The sequence below is a fragment of the Hippocampus zosterae genome, chromosome 2, assembly GCF_025434085.1.
Source record: "Hippocampus zosterae strain Florida chromosome 2, ASM2543408v3, whole genome shotgun sequence".
NCBI classification, from domain to species: domain Eukaryota; kingdom Metazoa; phylum Chordata; class Actinopteri; order Syngnathiformes; family Syngnathidae; genus Hippocampus; species Hippocampus zosterae.
Genome location: NC_067452.1, coordinates 22,117,940 through 22,139,332, shown reverse-complemented (window position 1 = coordinate 22,139,332; position 21,393 = coordinate 22,117,940). Strand labels below are relative to the sequence as shown.

The 21,393-nt window shown below is 40.0% G+C and overlaps 2 protein-coding genes and 1 long non-coding RNA gene across 9 annotated transcripts in view; 2 read left to right on the top strand and 1 right to left on the bottom strand.

The window, feature by feature from the left end:
• The window catches only part of spen (spen family transcriptional repressor), a 29,252-nt gene extending 25,211 nt beyond the window's left edge, over positions 1 to 4,041 (top strand). For 4 of the 5 annotated variants that reach the window (XM_052058570.1, XM_052058572.1, XM_052058573.1 and 1 more), the window contains 4 exons: positions 964 to 1,158; positions 1,230 to 1,388; positions 2,450 to 2,570; positions 2,646 to 4,041. In XM_052058570.1, the coding sequence (XP_051914530.1) occupies positions 964 to 1,158; positions 1,230 to 1,388; positions 2,450 to 2,570; positions 2,646 to 2,680 (510 nt within the window). In that variant the 3' untranslated portion in view covers positions 2,681 to 4,041. The remainder of the gene's footprint in view (positions 1 to 963; positions 1,159 to 1,229; positions 1,389 to 2,449; positions 2,571 to 2,645) is intronic. The other variant, XM_052058571.1, reaches the window with a different exon arrangement.
• Positions 1 to 21,393, bottom strand: part of LOC127596313 (uncharacterized) — a 747,551-nt gene that overhangs the window by 19,932 nt on the left and 706,226 nt on the right. The window lies entirely within an intron of this gene.
• Positions 5,739 to 15,230, top strand: LOC127596320 (uncharacterized). The gene is made up of 6 exons (XR_007961436.1): positions 5,739 to 8,729; positions 9,429 to 10,565; positions 11,835 to 11,906; positions 12,282 to 12,353; positions 12,733 to 12,810; positions 14,974 to 15,230. It is a non-coding gene; the product is annotated as an uncharacterized LOC127596320 (long non-coding RNA).

The window sequence follows — 21,393 nt, the reverse complement described above, 5'->3', positions numbered from 1 at the left end:
ATTATACACACTCAACAGTTTTTGATCTCTAAGTTATTAATATCTCAATTAGAAAGTGTAAAGAAAGAGACATAGACACGACTCCCTTCGCACCTTTAAACATCAACGTGAGAGAGGTGCATGCACACCAATCTCCTTTCATAATAATGTTAAATATTAAAGAAATCCCATGGTAACTTGAGTCCAGGATACAGGATAATTATTTATTTTTCATCTTTTCAGTATGTTGCTGAGGCAAGCTAGCCCTGCTCAAACTAGATCGTTAACATTTACTCTGGTGTCTTTGCTCGCTGCGACACATTTATTGCATGAAGTTGGGAGTATAGCCTTGTAGAATCAGTTCAATTGGAAGTCAAAAGCCCCCTCCCCCTCCCCAAAAAAAGACAGATTCTTCTGTTTTTTTGTTGTTGTTGTTGTTTTTTTGTTAACAGAAAAAACGGATGTCTTTATAATCCCAGTAATTCAATTAGAGGCTCAAAATGAAAAGAAAGTACAAAATTATCCAGACTGTGGCTAACAACCTATGATTAATGCTCATTACCAAACTTCCAGGTCACATAAACCTACCAAATAAATATTTTAATCCAAATCAGTTCTGTATTTTTCATCTAAATCTAAAATTGAAATGTGAAAAAAATTGTATTTTTTTCTGATGAATTAAATTCAAATAACAAAATAATTGGTCATGTTTAAAAAAATTGTTAGTTTTTGATTGCCAAATTACCAGATTTTTAAGTACTCTGCTGTCTTTGTCGTTTATTCCCTACAGCTACGCCCCCTCCACTGTCTTTCACACACTTGCCGCTTCGAGGTGGGGGGTGCACACAGCACTTGAATTAGGGCCTGCAGAAATGTTCCTTGTGTGATAAAATGCATTTTTGTATCTGTAATTAATTCATTGTAATTAACACTTTCAATTACCGGCCTCATGGGAAAATCATATAAAATCTTGCTTTTGTACAGAAATATCCCATCATGTGGCAAGGTCTCTTGGCACTGAAGAACGAGCAGGCCGCCGTGCAGCTGCACTTTGTTTCTGGCAACACTTTATTGGCTCAGCGCTCACTGCCACCACTAGAGGGAGGTCCGCTTCTTCGCATTGTTCAGAGGATGCGGCTGGAAGCATCTCAGCTAGACAGTGTGGCACGACGGATGACTGTAAGTAATTCTGCCCTCAAATGTGGGGGCATAAAACATGATACTGATACAACTTGTGTCATCAATGGCAGGTGGAAAATGATTACTGTTTGTTGCTGGCCTTGCCCTGTGGTCGAGACCAGGATGACGTCCTAAGTCAAACGCAAGCCTTGAAAAGTGGCTTCATCACCTACCTGCAGGCTAAGCAGGCAGCTGGCATCATCAACGTGCCCAATCCTGGTTCCAATCAGGTGTGTTGAACCTTTTTTAGTCAAATGGTGTAATTCCCACCCACCGTTCCTTGGCACTTTGGAGAGATCCTCAAGTGTGTCGTGGGAAATTACCCTGTTGTTCAAATGCTACAAGGAGAATATGATAAGCTAGTAGTACATGTTAAGCTTTTGGCGACATGGACTTTCCCTGGCTGTGGACACACAGGCCTCCTGGGGCCTGTGTGTCCATGTGTGTGGACATGACGTCTTTGGCTTTGAAGACTATAAGGTTAAATTTTGGACTATAAGGGCCTGGCGTCCACATATAAGGATGTTTCATCAAGTAAAAAAAGAATTCTTTGTTTTCTTTGTCAAATAATATGACAATTTAATTGAGGTTCTAATTTAGGGAAGCACGGTGAAGTGACTTCTACTGTTGCTATTCTAGATAGTGCTATGCAAAGCATTTCACAATTTTAACTCATTCGCTGAATGTACGTGGACAGTACAGTCATGCAAGAGTTCGGGGTGTGTGACATTAATAGCCTGTGATGGAAATACAGTGTTTGGCTACACTCTGGCCTTGTTATTTTGCCCTGTTGTTCAAATGCTACAAGGAGAATATGATAAGCTAGTAGTACATGTTAAGCTTTTGGCGACATGGACTTTCCCTGGCTGTGGACACACAGGCCTCCTGGGGCCTGTGTGTCCACGTGTGTGGACATGACGTCTTTGGCTTTGAAGACTATAAGGTTAAATTTTGGACTATAAGGGCCTGGCGTCCACATATAAGGATGTTTCATCAAGTAAAAAAAGAATTCTTTGTTTTCTTTGTCAAATAATATGACAATTTAATTGAGGTTCTAATTTAGGGAAGCACGGTGAAGTGACTTCTACTGTTGCTATTCTAGATAGTGCTATGCAAAGCATTTCACAATTTTAACTCATTCGCTGAATGTACGTGGACAGTACAGTCATGCAAGAGTTCGGGGTGTGTGACATTAATAGCCTGTGATGGAAATACAGTGTTTGGCTACACTCTGGCCTTGTTATTTTGCCTCCCGACACCACATACTTAACCCAGTCAGGAACGATTACAGGGACGGACAAAAACCCACTTCCGCCCTTGCTTAGTCCATCCTTTAAAAACAAACAAAAAAAAACCTACCGGTACTTCTCGTCTTCCGTCCGATGGACGGAATGCCCATCGCTGCTATAAAGGTTGGGAAACACTGGTCTAATCACATGACTTGTGTGAGTTATTCCCTCTTAATATGTTCATGTTTGTATTTCCAGCCTGCCTACGTGGTGCAGATTTTCCCACCGTGTGACTTCTCCGAGAGCCACCTCTCCCGCCTGGCCCCAGACCTTCTAAACAGCATCTCCAGTATTTCACCTCACCTCATGATCGTCATTGCCTCTGTTTGATTTTATTTATTTTTTCTAAAGCAAAGCCAACACCAGCTGATTTTTCTAAACTGGAATTGCCTCATATTTTTTATGAAAATCTCAATTAAGCATTTAAGCTATTTTTTTCACTATTTTGGTTCACTTCACCAAGTCCTTAATTCACTCAATGGTGTTGAAGTGCAAAAATGTTACTTTTGAAGTACAGAATGTTTCTAAGAGCATTTCCGCTTGAATCTTTAAATGTTGCCATGTTTTGGAGACACTGGTATGGCTGTGGACTCACTCTTTTGGAGATTCTTGATGGGTTTTTTTCTCTTCATCAAAGTGATTTGTTTTGTTTTTTTAAAGAAAGACACGAGGAGTCATTGCACTACGTACAAGGGAAAATAATGTGAAGTCTGTACAGATTTGAGTGTATAATCGTCCATATTATGGTATAACGCAGCGATTGAGACTTCTTTTCGTCTGCTGCTTTTGCTCCTGGCCAAGTTGAGAGTTGTACAGTTTACAGTCAAAAGTTAGTTAGCAGCATCTTTTGTGGGCCATTGTGCAACTGTAAATATGATACACGGTTCAAGACTGATGCAATGTGGAGAGACCAAGTGAATTTATTATTATTTTACAGCTGGATCCTCAAATGTTTTCAATATGTTCTTCCAACATTTGACAAATGGTGTCAACTACGAAACCTTTTTTTTTCAATTCTGTGCCAAAATGTACGTGTTTTACGTAAAACAAAAGGAAAAAGCAATCATGATCTATTTTAATATAACTTTATATTTCCATTCCTTTTTGTGAATGAATGTTGGGAATTTTCTTTCACCTTTTTCACCTACTGCCCCAAGCCATCTAATGACAGATGTGCAACGAATGTGACTTGAACTTGCCATCATGCCGCTATTGGATGTGTTTGTTATTGTCTGTCCAATGTGGATTTGTCTTTCTAAAGCAAAGCTGTAAATACTTCCATGTGTCCTCCATGCGCGCTGATATTTCTCTGTGTAGTTATTGTCTAAGGAAAGGGACTTTTGTGTGAAACCGATGCTGAAAGTAAATCACGCCTGTCAGTCTTGTTTGATGACTGCAAGCTCAATACTATCATTGTTCTGTTGAAGGCACTTATCATGTTTTGATAAATTAGAAGAAAAACAACAACATTGATTGATACGAAAACTGTCTTAATTTGGTTGTATTTCGATGCTCCTCCATGAGGACATTTTTAACTGTAAAATAATTTTGTTGTTTAACTTCTTAAGATCATTAAATGGTCCATGACTCTGAATCATTTCTTCCCGTGTCTGCACAACCATCAGGAAGTTCAGGGTTCCAATCTTGGTACAGGCCGATGTGGAGTTTGCTTGATGCTCTCCCCCTTGTCCCCACCATGTCTCAATGAAGGGTCAAGTACTACCCTGCCCCTCGCCGACACCCTGAGAACGACGCCCAGATGGATTGATTCAACAAGTGCCTGCAGTCCACGCAGTGGTCAAAAGAGGTCAGTATCTCCCCATATGACACATCTCATGAATGCCGGGATCAATTGTCCTGTGAACGACGCGCACAGTGCAGCGGGCCAGTCTGCGTCGAAGGTTATTAAAATGTTCTGAGGAGCATTTATGTCGGTAAAATGACTAGGATTCGGGATTTCACCTAAGTATCGGGGGATAAGGATGATTTACTTACCGGGAACGCAAAGTACTCTCGTTTTTATTTTTTATCATTTATAATTTCTTTTCATTTTAGTTGTAGTTCTTTTGTTGGTTTGTGCAAACTCTAACAACGTTGACATGTACACGTATACTACATGTATACCTTTGTCCATCCATCCATTTTCCGAACCGCTTGATCCTCACTAGGGTCGCGGGGGCTGCTGGAGCCTATCCCAGCCATCTTCGGGCAGTACGCGGGGGACACTCTGAATCAGTTGCCAGCCAATCGCAGGGCACACAGAGACGAACAACCATCCACGCCCACACTCACACCTAGGGACGTGTATTATCAGCCTGCCATGCATGTTTTTGGAATGTGGGAGGAAACCGGAGCACCCGGAGAAATCCCACGCAGGCCCGGAGAACATGCAAACTCTACTCAGTCAGGGAGGCCGTAGCTGGAATCAAACCCGGTACCTCTGCACTGTAAAGCCGATGTGCTAACCACTGGACTACTGGGCCACCTTATATACCTTTGTACGCGACCATATTTTATAAATGCATCGCTAATTTGTGTGCATGTTTGCTGTACAGGTCGAGTCAACCAACCCATACCTGTCAACTCATACGGTTTAGCCATAGTTCATACGGATTTTGTGGTGAATCTTACGTATATGGCCGTATCGCACAAATCATACGGATTCTGAACATTTCCGTTTTTTTTTTCACCAACTCCAAATGATTTGGAGTTGGTGAAAAAAGTAATGCAGGAATACAACTCTGAACACAGTAATGCCACTAAGTAGAATGATGATTAGACATTAACCACACATTGTATTATGGAGATCTACAATAAATATCATTGAAAATTTTGTGGGTTTTTTTCTGCCGTTTTGACATATAAAATGCTTTGGTATGTTATAAGGATTTTCTTTGCTCTTTATAAGGATTTTTTTGGTAGTTTATACAGGTTGGCGCTCCGAAAGGTTGACAGGTATGCCAACCATCGGTCCACGGTCTGGTACCTGGTCTGGTAGATTTACTGACGTGTTGGTAATGTGTGCGACTCTACTCAATCGGAATCCCGCTTCTAACATTCGTTGACGCATTGAAAAAAACAATCAGACAAATAGGTGAAAGAATCAGTAAACAGAAAGTAATTGGAACAAATTGATCAATCGTACAGTTATACACTGCAGCCATCACTTCCAAAGTTGAAGCTATTTTGACGAGAGAAGTTTCTCCCCTAGCAGTCTCCAGGGCGACGTGGAGGAGGAAGATGTTGTGCATGGCATGCCATCCAAAATAAGGCAATACAAAAAACCTGTTGAACCATGTGAACAAGTTGCACCCAAGCGATCAAGTGGAAGACATGAAAAAGTGAGCGTTTTGCACAGCTGCCGACGTAAAGCTTCGCAGTTTAGTCACTAATAATTAGCCGGCAGCCACCAGATAAAAGCAACGTTCAGTCTAATTTTTTTGCTCAGTCATATTTGCAAGTAACAATGATGCTAATGCCGTATGTACTGGTAAGATCCTACCTTCAAACTTCCGTTTCTACTAGTCTTAGTGCTTCATTGTGTTGTTCTACAGTTGTTGCACAGTAGAATAACACTTTTTGAAATGAATGAGAAAAAAAATAAGTATAAAATGTATAATTCTCAGTACTAGTGCTTTCAAACTGGCAATTTAAAAGCAATGGGGGGAAAATGGTTATGTACTTGTCTCAACTGGTCCGTGACACAAAAAAAGGTTGGGGACCACTGCCCGAATGTGTTGTATCGAAGCAGCATAAAAATGTCTTCGTGGTGCGCGTATCTCTGTCAATTCAATCTGCTGTCATTGTTTCTGGATAGCTTTGATCTTCTTTCTACCACCACTTACTACATGTGGACACAAATGCGCCACAAGAACAATTGAGTTTCTGTACATGGGCAACCATTCATGGCTTCTCTCATGTACGGTATTCTCTCCTGCAGCCTGGCGTCTTGAGATAGAAGAGAGGAATATGACTGCTTCTGTGATTTAGTGCCCTCCCAGGCCACCACCGGGAATGTTAATTGATGACCATTTTTGCAGGCTGACGAGAAGCAGAGCAGACCGGGACAAGACCGAGACAGGGTCGTTTTGAGAGGCCCCTTGTGATACTTTTATTTTCACATTTGAAAAAACATCTTGCTTGAGCAATGGATAAAAAAGATGTTTGTTTTTTTCAGAGAATGTTAAGTGCTTGTTTTCTTGTTTGTAACCTCCCAACATTCTATGCTGCCCCATACATAGGAAGACAGAAGCAAAGAAATACAACGGGGTTATTTTGGCAGAGTGCTTAAATGGAATGATTTCTGGAGAGCAGATGCTGGGCCATAGGTTCTGGAATCACTGAAGACAATTATGCAAGTTTGGACTGACACTTCACATTGCAGCTCCACATTTCTGCAAAAAAGAAAAGAAAAAAGAAAATCACATGACTTTGTGCTCGTGCTCATAGTGCAACCTGGGATTGAATGTGTGGACTCTGAAAGGACAACGATGTCTTTAGGAATGAATGAGTTACCCAGGCGAAAGCAAATCAAAGACTTTGATGTACCGAGACACTTCACAACCTATCTGGATGTAGGCCATCCTCCTGTCCTCCACTTCCTCTGCTCTCAGGTGTACAGTGTAAAGGAATTGGGAACTTTTTGTCCACCAGCAGATGTGATTTGGTTAATAGGAAAAAAAAGAGGCTCTATTACAGTAACACAGACATTTCATTTTGTTTGATACACACATGATAGGCTGCACAACTTTTGACAAAAGAAAACTAGTAATAATAATAGTGAACAGCGACAAGAGAACATTAATGCTTGGTGAGAATAAATGCACACTTGTACTTTCTGAAGCTAACCTCAAGGTAAGATGTCACAACATACATAGCATATGCATAGTGTATAAATGCACAGTTAAAGAAGCTGCTGACAGAACAATAGGGGTTTCATGGTTAACCTCGGCACACTGGATGGTTAACACATTTCTTTTTTTCTTCTTAATGTCCTGGTTTGGGAACAAAAGAACAGCCACCTCCTTTTTGTTCTTGTTATTCCCAAAGTTGTGAGCTTGAATGTCTAAGCCTCATTTGCGGTTCAAACTGAAGAGTTGTTGATGATCTGACAAACGTTGCTTGAGGGCAATGTTGTGATTTAATGCTGTGCTTTTCACTTCCTGAATTGCATTTGGGAGCTCGTGGGAACACAAGCATCCCATCACCAATAAGGATTATTCAGTGAAAACAGTGGGTGAAAACCGGTGTCTTACAGACACAACCAGGCTGAATTAAAAATAGTCATGCAATTTTGTTTAAAATGTTCAATTTTCAGTCATTGGCTCCTAAGCTTGGTGGTCATGTTAAATTAGGAGAGTGGACAGTCAAAACTCTATTTGTGATAAAGCTCTTGATGACAGCACTCCAGAACTATGAATATATTGTGATTATTTTTTTCCAAATACAGTATACCTCGTGGCAATGCCATTTAATGTCATCGTCCACTTTAAAATGCCATGAAATGAAAGCCAATCAGAAGCCTGAAGAAAGTCATTGCCAGAAACGGAACAAATACCAACGACCTTCAAGGGACACTGTTTTTGTAATTAAAAAAGAAAAGTGTGGGGGCGGGGGATGAGAATGGAAATTACACTGTTATGCTTGATTCTGGCAGTATTTTGACTTGAACAGTGTCACAGAAATGTTTTTAAAATGCCACGGAGCTGCTTTAAAATGTGGAAATGGTGTGCTCTTTTTCTACTGCAAGTGAGTTTCAATTTGGATAAAGTTAAACAATATCCTATTGAGAGTGTGTGTGTGTGTGTGTGTGTGTGTGTGTGTGTGTGTGTGTGCGTTTGTATTCATGACATCTCAGGACAATTTTATGATAACACACCTTCACAATGAGGACCTGTGGAAAAATGAGGACATTTTTCGCGTCCTCATATTTCCACGCAGTCTACACTACTCTAGAGCTCACGAGGATACTCCCACACCAAAAATAAGTGATGTCCTGAAAGAGCACAATTTTCAGAAATTGTGTGTTTAAGTGTGTTTAACTTTCGACTCACTTTTCATTTGGAAAACTAGTGGCCAACTTCGGTACTTAACACACTTTTAACACACTTTCAGTGACGTCATTGTGCAGGACCTCAAATGTCATCTTTTTCGGACTGACTCACACATTTTCCCCGCCCTCGTCCTGATAAGTCACATCAATTAGCAGTCACACAAAATCCAACATGTGAAGCAGCCAGACAATCCTACTCTCAAACACGACCACGCGTGGATGACCATCGGGTAAGCAATTCCTTTTCGTTTATCTTACCGTAACATAGAAGTTGTTCAATATAACCGTGTTTAACAGTGCCCACCAAAGGTAATATCATTCAATAAGACAGCTAGCTAGCTAGCTAGCTCGATCGTTAGCATGCTAATAAGCTTCCAGTAAAAGTAATGTGGACATGTCCTGCAGGCAAGGTTCTGGAAAACTTTTCTAAATCTTTAACAACACAGTCTGTGGAACTTGGTTTTGGTACCATATGTTTATTTCAGTGCAGTATTTGTTTTATTCGATTGCAGTTAATTTAAATTGGTTAGTACAGGTAGCCTAATGAAAGTGGGCCAGGCACTTCTAGCATTTACGCTAAGCCCGGTGTATTTACACTGTTTATTCTTGTGCTGATTCAATTGTACACCGTTTCAATGAAAAAAACAAACAAACGTTTGCAATGAAATTATAGCAGAATTCAGCTTTGTTGGTACATTTGGTCAAGACAATATTGTGTTACTCTATTTTAATTTTACATTGTTATCTGCCTGACAAATGGTTTGCCCGAATCTATTAGTCTGACCAGCAAATGTTTGATGAAATGAATTTTTGTATTTTTGAGGAAGAAAATAATATTCCTTTGGCTCAGTACTTTTTGAGCCAAAATAAGTGCTGCCATAATATTGTGCTTGCTTGTCTGGGTGACTTCTTCTCACTTTCCATTGTAGATGTTTACTGGTGGTGATAATGTCACAAAGAAGAACCAGACTGAGCCCTGAATCTGAGGCTGCTCCTTTTATCTGGAGTCAACAAGCCTTGTTTGAAAGCCCAGTGGATCAATGATTATAAAGGTATGCTATCAATCTACCTGCTATCTAATTCTTATGGCTACCGCAAGCACATGACAAGAGCTGCAACCAAAGCCTGTCACAGTGACAGATTTTATTCGTACATTGTATTTACCCCAAAAATGTCACAATAAACAGCATATTTTTTATGCCATTGATCATATTGGAGCAAAAATAATTGAAGTACTTTTGAAGAAAATGTTTAGCAGCCATTATCATTCAATTATTGAGAATATTGTATTGCCATGTAGAACTAGGAATATCTTGGAATGAAAAAATAGAAATAGAAATTATTCGGCTTCTGTTAAAATATTGTGCTTCACCAAATATCACAATTCATAAAAACGCATACCATCCGTAATAGTCGAGGAAAATTAGATGCCTTTAAACTTCCTTCATAATGCTTATTTCACCTGATTGAAGAAGGCTGTGGTAGCTGTTTGACAAATCCACATTTTTATCAGCAATTTGTACTGCCCATCAAAAGTCTCTACTTAGTTGAAAACAACGAATGGTCACCGGAATTATTTTTCAGTCATTACATTGTTTTAGTCTGAAAGAGTATGTTTCGGGTGTTGTCTTTATTATTTGAACTCAGTCATGTCTGTTGTCCTGAAATTGTTAGCTATAAGAGCTGTACAGTGGTAACTACCATAAAGAGCCGGCTTGTGCTGTGTATGAAGTTTAATTTATTCAAAAGTCATGTAACTACGACATATTTCTGACACTCTATGGTTGCTATAATGTTGATTTTCATGATTTCAGTCATGCCCTCATACTTCCCAGTTACTGTAGAATACTTTTTAGAATATTTCTGATACTGTAATGTTGCTGAAAAACCTGAGTGTGATCAGGTGAAATGACTTTTGTCTGGACCTAACACTGGAGAGCCTGTGTTCGAATGTCCCGTAATGGCACCGTAATGGTGTTATGTTGCAGACACCAAGTGACGGGATCTTGACTGAACCTTCTGGAGACCAAGAAGGGAGTGAGAGATCCACTTCATCCTTACAACAGGTTACTACTTCTTATCATGATATACTAGGTTTGAGTTTTCAGCTTTCTTTGACAAACACGGGAGAAGTTATAAGTCAGAAACATAGACTCTCCATGATTTCAGTCGTCATGTCCTCATATTTCTTCAGACCTGAAAAACCTGAGTGTGTTTCAGGTGACATGACTTTTGTCTTAACCTAACTCTGGAGAGCCTGTGTTCGAATGTCCCCATATTGCTGTTCCACAGAACTGAACAGTGTTAACTTTCTATAGTGTGGTATATTCATCCCAAACTCTCCCGTGAGCAATGTTCAATGATAATTAATATTTATTCATTTCTTAACTGGTCAGAATGAAGAATGCTGAATATGTTGACACCGTAATGTTATGTTGCAGACACCAAGTGACCTGACTGAACCCTCTGGAGACCATGAATGGAGTGAGAGATCCACTTCATTCTTACAACAGGTTACTACTTCTTATCATGATATACTAGGTTTGAGTTTTCAGCTTTCTTTGACAAACACAGGAGATGTTATAAGTCAGAAACATAGACTCTCCATAATTTCAGTCGTCATGTCCTCATATTTCTTCAGACCAGAAAAACCTGAGTGTGTTTCAGGTGACATGACTTTTGTCTTAACCTAACTCTGGAGAGCCTGTGTTCGAATGTCCCCATATTGCTGTTCCACAGAACTGAACAGTGTTAACTTTCTATAGTGTGGTATATTCATCCCAAACTCTCCCGTGAGCAATGTTCAATGATAATTAATGTTTATTCATTTCTTAACTGGTCAGAATGAAGAATGCTGAATATTTTGACACCGTAATGTTATGTTGCAGACACCAAGTGACCTGACTGAACCCTCTGGAGACCATGAATGGAGTGAGAGATCCACTTCATTCTTACAACAGGTTACTACTTCTTATCATGATATACTAGGTTTGAGTTTTCAGCTTTCTTTGACAAACACGGGAGAAGTTATAAGTCAGAAACATAGACTCTCCATGATTTCAGTCGTCATGTCCTCATATTTCTTCAGACCTGAAAAACCTGAGTGTGTTTCAGGTGACATGACTTTTGTCTTAACCTAACTCTGGAGAGCCTGTGTTCGAATGTCCCCATATTGCTGTTCCACAGAACTGAACAGTGTTAACTTTCTATAGTGTGGTATATTCATCCCAAACTCTCCCGTGAGCAATGTTCAATGATAATTAATATTTATTCATTTCTTAACTGGTCAGAATGAAGAATGCTGAATATGTTGACACCGTAATGTTATGTTGCAGACACCAAGTGACCTGACTGAACCCTCTGGAGACCATGAATGGAGTGAGAGATCCACTTCATTCTTACAACAGGTTACTACTTCTTATCATGATATACTAGGTTTGAGTTTTCAGCTTTCCTTGACAAACACAGGAGATGTTATAAGTCAGAAACATAGACTCTCCATAATTTCAGTCGTCATGTCCTCATATTTCTTCAGACCTGAAAAACCTGAGTGTGTTTCAGGTGACATGACTTTTGTCTTAACCTAACTCTGGAGAGCCTGTGTTTGAATGTCCCCATATTGCTGTTCCACAGAACTGAACAGTGTTAACTTTCTATAGTGTGGTATATTCATCCCAAACTCTCCCGTGAGCAATGTTCAATGATAATTAATATTTATTCATTTCTTAACTGGTCAAAATGAAGAATGCTGAATATTTTGACACCGTAATGTTATGTTGCAGACACCAAGTGACCTGACTGAACCCTCTGGAGACCATGAATGGAATGATAGATACACTTCATCCTTACAACAGGTTACTACTTCTTGTCATGATATACTAGGTTTGAGTTTTCACCTTTCTTTGACAAACACAGAAGAAGTTATAAATCAGAAACATGGACTCTCCATGATTTCAGTCGTCATGTCCTCATATTTCTTTAGACCTGAAAAACCGGAGTGTGTTTCAGGTGATATGATTTTTGTCTGGACTTAACTCTGGAGAGCCTGTGTTCGAATGTCCCCATATTGCTGTTACACAGAGCTGAACAGTGTTAACTTTCTATAGTGTCTTATATTAATCCCAAACCCTCCTGTGAGCGATGTTCAATGAATAACAATGTTTATTCATTTATTAACTAATCAGGATGAATAAATTTGAATATTTCTGACACTGCACTGTTGCTATGTTGCAGACACCAAGTGTTCCGATCCTGATGAAACCTTTTGAAGATCAAGAAAGGAGTGGAAGATCCACTTCTTCCTTACAACAGGTTACTACGTCTTATCATTATATACTAGGTTTGAGTTTTCAGCTTTCTTTGACAAACACAGGAGAAGTTATAAATCAGAAACATGGACTCTCCATGATTTCAGTCGTCATGTCCTCATATTTCTTCAGACCTGAAAAACCTGAGTGTGTTTCAGGTGACATGACTTTTGTCTTAACCTAACTCTGGAGAGCCTGTGTTCGAATGTCCCCATATTGCTGTTCCACAGAACTGAACAGTGTTAACTTTCTATAGTGTGGTATATTCATCCCAAACTCTCCCGTGAGCAATGTTCAATGATAATTAATGTTTATTCATTTCTTAACTGGTCAGAATGAAGAATGCTGAATATTTTGACACCGTAATGTTATGTTGCAGACACCAAGTGACCTGACTGAACCCTCTGGAGACCATGAATGGAGTGAGAGATCCACTTCATTCTTACAACAGGTTACTACTTCTTATCATGATATACTAGGTTTGAGTTTTCAGCTTTCTTTGACAAACACGGGAGAAGTTATAAGTCAGAAACATAGACTCTCCATGATTTCAGTCGTCATGTCCTCATATTTCTTCAGACCTGAAAAACCTGAGTGTGTTTCAGGTGACATGACTTTTGTCTTAACCTAACTCTGGAGAGCCTGTGTTCGAATGTCCCCATATTGCTGTTCCACAGAACTGAACAGTGTTAACTTTCTATAGTGTGGTATATTCATCCCAAACTCTCCCGTGAGCAATGTTCAATGATAATTAATATTTATTCATTTCTTAACTGGTCAGAATGAAGAATGCTGAATATGTTGACACCGTAATGTTATGTTGCAGACACCAAGTGACCTGACTGAACCCTCTGGAGACCATGAATGGAGTGAGAGATCCACTTCATTCTTACAACAGGTTACTACTTCTTATCATGATATACTAGGTTTGAGTTTTCAGCTTTCTTTGACAAACACAGGAGATGTTATAAGTCAGAAACATAGACTCTCCATAATTTCAGTCGTCATGTCCTCATATTTCTTCAGACCAGAAAAACCTGAGTGTGTTTCAGGTGACATGACTTTTGTCTTAACCTAACTCTGGAGAGCCTGTGTTCGAATGTCCCCATATTGCTGTTCCACAGAACTGAACAGTGTTAACTTTCTATAGTGTGGTATATTCATCCCAAACTCTCCCGTGAGCAATGTTCAATGATAATTAATGTTTATTCATTTCTTAACTGGTCAGAATGAAGAATGCTGAATATTTTGACACCGTAATGTTATGTTGCAGACACCAAGTGACCTGACTGAACCCTCTGGAGACCATGAATGGAGTGAGAGATCCACTTCATTCTTACAACAGGTTACTACTTCTTATCATGATATACTAGGTTTGAGTTTTCAGCTTTCTTTGACAAACACGGGAGAAGTTATAAGTCAGAAACATAGACTCTCCATGATTTCAGTCGTCATGTCCTCATATTTCTTCAGACCTGAAAAACCTGAGTGTGTTTCAGGTGACATGACTTTTGTCTTAACCTAACTCTGGAGAGCCTGTGTTCGAATGTCCCCATATTGCTGTTCCACAGAACTGAACAGTGTTAACTTTCTATAGTGTGGTATATTCATCCCAAACTCTCCCGTGAGCAATGTTCAATGATAATTAATATTTATTCATTTCTTAACTGGTCAGAATGAAGAATGCTGAATATGTTGACACCGTAATGTTATGTTGCAGACACCAAGTGACCTGACTGAACCCTCTGGAGACCATGAATGGAGTGAGAGATCCACTTCATTCTTACAACAGGTTACTACTTCTTATCATGATATACTAGGTTTGAGTTTTCAGCTTTCTTTGACAAACACAGGAGATGTTATAAGTCAGAAACATAGACTCTCCATAATTTCAGTCGTCATGTCCTCATATTTCTTCAGACCTGAAAAACCTGAGTGTGTTTCAGGTGACATGACTTTTGTCTTAACCTAACTCTGGAGAGCCTGTGTTCGAATGTCCCCATATTGCTGTTCCACAGAACTGAACAGTGTTAACTTTCTATAGTGTGGTATATTCATCCCAAACTCTCCCATGAGCAATGTTCAATGATAATTAATATTTATTCATTTCTTAACTGGTCAAAATGAAGAATGCTGAATATTTTGACACCGTAATGTTATGTTGCAGACACCAAGTGACCTGACTGAACCCTCTGGAGACCATGAATGGAATGAGAGATAAATTCTCAAAATTCTCAAATTTTCAAAATTCTCATTATTTCCTGGAATATCTTATTTTGATTATTTTATTTTTCCATTTTTAATAAATAATGCCTTCTTTTACAGGTGGGAATAAGAGACGCACGTGGACAGATTATGAAGTGAAGGCTGTTGAGCGACATATGTTTGATTTCATAACAAGCCATAAAGTTTCAGGTAAAACGAGCTGTGAGTCCTGTCTCCACGCAGAGCCAGCAGCTCTGAACGACAGAGGCTGGGTGTCCATCAAAAACTACATCCACAACAGGATATAACTGCATTAAAAAGGGAAATGAATGGCTAGTCCATTGAAATGCGAGCACGTCTGGGTACATTACAGTTCAAGTTAACTAAACCAGTAGCAATGGTGCATTTAGGGTGGGATGGTCAATTATGGATTTCATATTTGTTGTTGGATACTGTGTTTCACGTTTGTTGTTTCATGATCTTCAAGAGCAATTTGGAAAATCCTTGAAGATGTATGAACATGTAAATTATACTGTATATCAGGCATGTCCCGATCTGGGCCTGGAGGGCCACTGTCGTGCCTGTTTTCCAGCTCTCCCGGCTGCATCACACCTGTTTCAGATGATCAGTTCATCAGTCAGCTCTGATGCAGCATTAGAACATCCTGGGAGAGCTGGAAAACAAAAAGACAGCGGCCCTTGAGGACCGACCTTGGACACTCCTGCTGTATATAAACGTACGTACGATATACAAACTTCTCACAAAAGATAGGCTTATTAGGTTTGAGGTGATATTTCGGAAAAACCCTAAAACATTTGAATTCATCCTATTTCAAGAATTTCAATACTTTTTGAAAAGTTGCTTTTGTCTAACGGTAGCTAAAGAAGTTGCTACACACATGGCACAATATATGGCCAGATTCATTAAAAATTCTTCATCGCAGTATTCACATTTTGACATAATCTTCTTCAGTTCAAACAACCCTCATCTATTGCAGTGCTCTGTGTCATGGAGAGGAGGTGGCATGTTTTCTGTGTTCATAATTTCATATTGTCAGCAATTAAAAAATAAGAAAGTGGACTGACCACATATTTAACCGTCTCTTCTTCTTCACAGCTTATTTTACTATCTTGTATTATTAATGTGAATATTTGAGGGATGACGGGTATAACGACTGTTTGGCACATTCGCCTCACAGTTCAGCAATTGATATTTGAATGTTTGAATCTGGGCATCCTTCCTTTGTAGAGTTCTCCCCATGCCCGAGCATGACAATTGGACACATGTGCCTAACATCTACTGTTGGTATGTAACATGAGTCAATTTAAAAATACACACTTTACTCTTAGCTGGTCTTCATAAGTCATATATACTTGAAAATGATGTGTATCCAGGGGGCTCAAAATTCACAAAAACATGAAATGGTAGTGTGTTTGAGGTGACTGTCTCCATAATACACAAAAACCTGTCAATGTCCTCATATGTAGTAGTTTTGTCATAAATCAAAAAAAAATTACGTCCTAGCCAAAATCTGAGTAGATGGCTGTCTTCCTGATTTTTTTTCATGGTTACCATATTTTTTTGGAGCCTGTAGGACCACGGGAAAGGCATGTACCCATATGTCGGGTGAACAAACGGACGTCCTGAAAATGCACCAAAACACGTATGTGTGTGTGTGTGTGTGTGTGTGTGTGTGTGTGCGCGCGCGCGCGGGGGTGGCCATTTCTGCTGATTACAGTGATTTCTTATCACAATTTAGGCAATCAGGACAACAGATGAATTATCACCAAGGGATGGTCCTTAAACAGGACACTGTCATGTAAAGCATGTTAACCCGAACTGTCAAAAATACTGAATGTGGCAGATAAACAAACATACACACAATCAAAGATCGTGCAGATAAATAGAGTGTAACATTTACAAAGGTCGAGACTTACTTTGTACTCACAAACCTATTATTGCTATTCTTATTCTAAAGTCATGTGCGCTTATTGCTGTTATCATTGTAGCCGGAAGCTCTGGGCCATGATGTGGTTTCACAAAGCTATTTTGCACTCATGTTCACTTTTCAGGGCAAAACACGAGATACGCTTGTGTGTTTACATCTTTCTTACCGTCCAGCTATTTTAAATTTGACCACTTCCCCGCCTCCACACGCCAGCCTGTGGGCGAACGTGAATGACTGAGACTTAGGATGGAGCCCTTGGGTGGCTGATGTACGTTTGAAAACAGTCCCTATGTCTGTGTCTTATTCACGAGTAGGCAGTGCTGGTGGTGTACAAAGAGCCATTATGTCTTTGTGCTTATGCCTGCTCAGCGCCCGGCCCTCGCTCCCACACAGGAAATGATAGGTTGGAATTTTCTGGGAGGTTGGAAAATCCAAAAGTGGAATCAAAGAAATGCGAGAAAACAAAGATTGGCTAGGACGATTGGGATTGATCAGCACTTACCTGCAGGACCCCAATATGGCATCTACATTGCTGGGAGCAGCAGTTCTGTGCTAATAGAGGAGCGTGGCATCAAATATATGGAGCAAGCATAGAAAAACGTCTGAGGTCTGGGGACGGATCTCGTGCTTGAGGACATTAGTTGTGATGCGTGGGGCAGTGCGTAGAACTGACTCGGTTAAAGGTGCACGGCTGCAAATGACAAGCAGATGCTGGCTTGTAAAAATGTCTCCCTTGAAACTGAAAGTCAAGTTAAACTTGTGAAAAGTTTTTGTCTTGACTGGCGTCTCAATCAGTCCCGGACATTACTGAAGGGAAGTACACAAAGGGAAAACCACGAAAGCACTTCCAAAAACCAAAAACCTGATAATATTCAAAACTCAATATTGACACCGTGAAGCGTTATCAGCTTTCAAGCAATCATTTTTTGTCATCTTGCATTTTATGTGGTAAGGAATACAGGAATATACTCATGTTTCAGTGACGAAACAGCTATTAGGACAAATTTCATCAAGTAACATGTAGATTTGTGTTAAATGAGGACCCCCAAAAACTGCTTGTCAAATATTGCCAGTAAAAGCACCTTAGTTTTACGAATCAGCCATACAGCCTTGGAGAAACGCTCACTTTTGATGGACTTCAACAGCAGCATGTCAGCACTAATTGATCTCATTTTCTAACTATTTGCTCACAGGGCGGATCCATTTGAGGGGCTGTCAAGGATAGAATTCAGCATCACCTCTTACACACTCAACTGCAAAAAAAAGCTGTCACGTTACGACTGAGATGCTTGCCTATACCGGTACTTGTACCATTAAAACACTCACACGCATGATTGTTTTGGGTGCAGGGTTTGGGCTTAAATGCACAACTGAAACACTCTCTCTCACACACACACATACACACACACACACACACACACCCACACACACACACACTGCTTGAAATACTCTCACAAGGATAATTGTATTTGGGTGCTCATATACGTTCTTAAAATGCTCTCACGGTCACTGATGAAATTTCTTTTGGTCAGGCAAATGACAAAAATACTCTCACACTCAAGACTAAAACGTTTTTGCTCATATACACAACTGAAACAATCCCACACCAACACTAAAAATTGTTTTTACTCACACACATTTTTTCCACTCACAGTCATTACTGAATCACTCTCATACATGCGACCAAACTGCTCTCACACCCACGAGTGAAACACTCTCACAAACATGCTCGTGTGTGTGTGTAGATACTGTAGATAGATATATATTATTGAAATGATCTCACAGGCACTAAGGAAATTTGTTTTGCTCTGACACCACTGAAACACTCTCATACACACTACTGAAGCACTCTTCCATACACTCCTGAATCAGTCTCATCTGCACCCCTGGAATGCTCTTGCTCTAACTACCAAAACATTCTTTTTAAACATTACTGGGGCGCTCTCACAAAACACTGAAATACTATCACACGTGATTAAGATATGCTTTATTTGTCCCACACTGGGGAAATTTACAGTCTACAGCATCAAAATTGGTGGGTAGAAAGAAGTGTTTGCATGCACAAAAAGAAATGTTTCAGAAGAGAGCTGTAAACTTTTTGGTCAAATGTACTGTATTTGAAACATACAGCACAGGTGAAATGTCTTCCCTCTCAACACAAACAAGACAAGAGGAGCCGCTGCGGGTGTCCGTGTCACCATCAAAAGGAAAGTTAACATAAAATGACAATAATACCAAACAACACATTAGACACAGGCAATCGCGCACTCTTAACCACTTTCCTGCATACTCTTTGTTGTCTGAAGCAGTTATAGATGAAAGAGGAGCGAATCATACTGTCCTTTTAACCAGTGGATCAAAGATATATGCCGGTATTTATTATATATCAGTCATGATATATAACGGACAACTTTCCCGTCATGTATGAGAGGATTTCAGTCGTGTTGATGAGAGTGTTTTAGTAGCGTATTTGAGCAAAAAGAAGAGCCGGTTGTGTATTTGTTTGAGAGTGTTTCAGCAGTGCGTGAGTAAAAAAAACCCCAAACAAAACAACAACAAACAAAACAAAAAAAAGATGAAGCTCGTGTTCCCACACCTCCACTTATCCAAACAGACTTCTCTATTTCTTCCTCTTGGTTGTCCTATCTGATCCCACCCCTGTGGGGTCACGTGGAACTGAATCAACAGGTGGTTGTCGAAAAGGGGCTCTTAGTGGTTCAGTAGCACCCCCACCTAACCTCCCCTTCCTCCTCCGTGTTGACTTTATCCTGAGCGTCACCTCTTCTGGCTCCTTCCTCCGCGCTTCCTTAAACGTCCACAAAAGTCTTTGGAGCGGCCGTCACTTGATACGGAAGGAGGAGAGCACGGATGTGCCTTGAGGAGAAGCTCATTCTACTCGGCTGAGCAAATGGGAACATCTGCCACTCCCCTGTTTGACCTGCATCTCCAAACACACACACACACACACACACACACACACACACACACACACACACACACACACACACACGCACACACACACAAACTCATGCAGCGGAGGCGTCGTCTGAGAATATGAGCATGTTCCAGTTGAGGGCATCGGAATGTTGAGATAATGTTGTGATAAGCGGGGGGAAGTCAAAAGGCTTGATTTTGGATGAAGATGCACATGAGCAGGGTGGCTTCAAATGTCTAAATACAACATTTCAAGGCCTCAAATACTTTCAAGTGCCTGAAAAAGTTCCTCCATAAAAGATGTGGAGTTCAGGCCATGCTAATATTAGTTGCAAGCGCCATAACTGGCTAGCTACTGTTGCTACTTCTTTACAAATGTTGTGTATTTTATTCAATTCTTGTTTTTTCAGCAATCCGTTCCTGTTTTTTATTGTGCTTTGGTGAGCTGGAATCAATCCCAGCTGACCTGGAGAGAATTGGGGTCTACTTCTCTTTGCCTCTCTGGCACGCATGTTCTTTAAAGGGGACCAAAAAGTGCAAGCAAATGACGAATGACTTACACACATATATTCCTCCTATGCAAAAGCCAACAGAGGCTGTGGGTTAACCATTCTTGAGTCAAAACAGACATCTCTTGCCTTATGTATTGGGTGGATATTTGTCAAGTGTCAGAAAACAATGCTTTCAAGGAACACACTCGTGCATTGTGGATTGGAGTAAGGGTGTGACACTGAAACTATGGAAATGCCTCGAGATTTAATTCTGTTTGATTTAAAAAATATGCAAGCAGTAGAGAAAAAAATCAAAATGAGTGCAGAGGAATACGTTCTCATGACTCATTCGCTTGTCACTTATGAGCCTACACACAGCGGGGCCACTTTACCACCTGCATTTACTCACGACTACTTATATGCTGTAATAATTCATATGATCACAAGTGTGACCTTTTTGACATTCTTAACTCTCTTTCTACTGATCGAAAGCAGAATGTATTTTACGATTTCATGGGACCAGTTTGCCAACGAGTTGCAAACAAGCCCCAAAATACATAGCTCCCATGGCTCAATTAGGCTAATGATGGGCTACTTAAATACTGGAAGGTGAAAAACATTTTCTCTTGTGCATAAAAATGTCCATTCAAGGACGGCATAAAACTACAGAACAAGAAACCAGTATGAAGTACAAGAACTCATTTTGTAATATTTTTCACAAAATCTAAAATCATAATTTTGTTATATTATTGCTCACACAAGCCTTTTCCTGCATATCATTCCAAATCCACAAAAAAAAGAGGCCTACTCAGGGCGGTATAAGGCCTAGTGACAGCACAAAGACATGTCTTCCATCTAGTCTCAAGTATACTACTGAAACACTCTTGCTCTCACTACCGAAACATTCTTTTTACACATCACTGGGGCTCAAAAAAATTATTCGGCCTACTCGGAGTGGTATAAGTATAAGGCCCAGTGAAAGCACAGCAAAGACATGTTTCCCATCTAT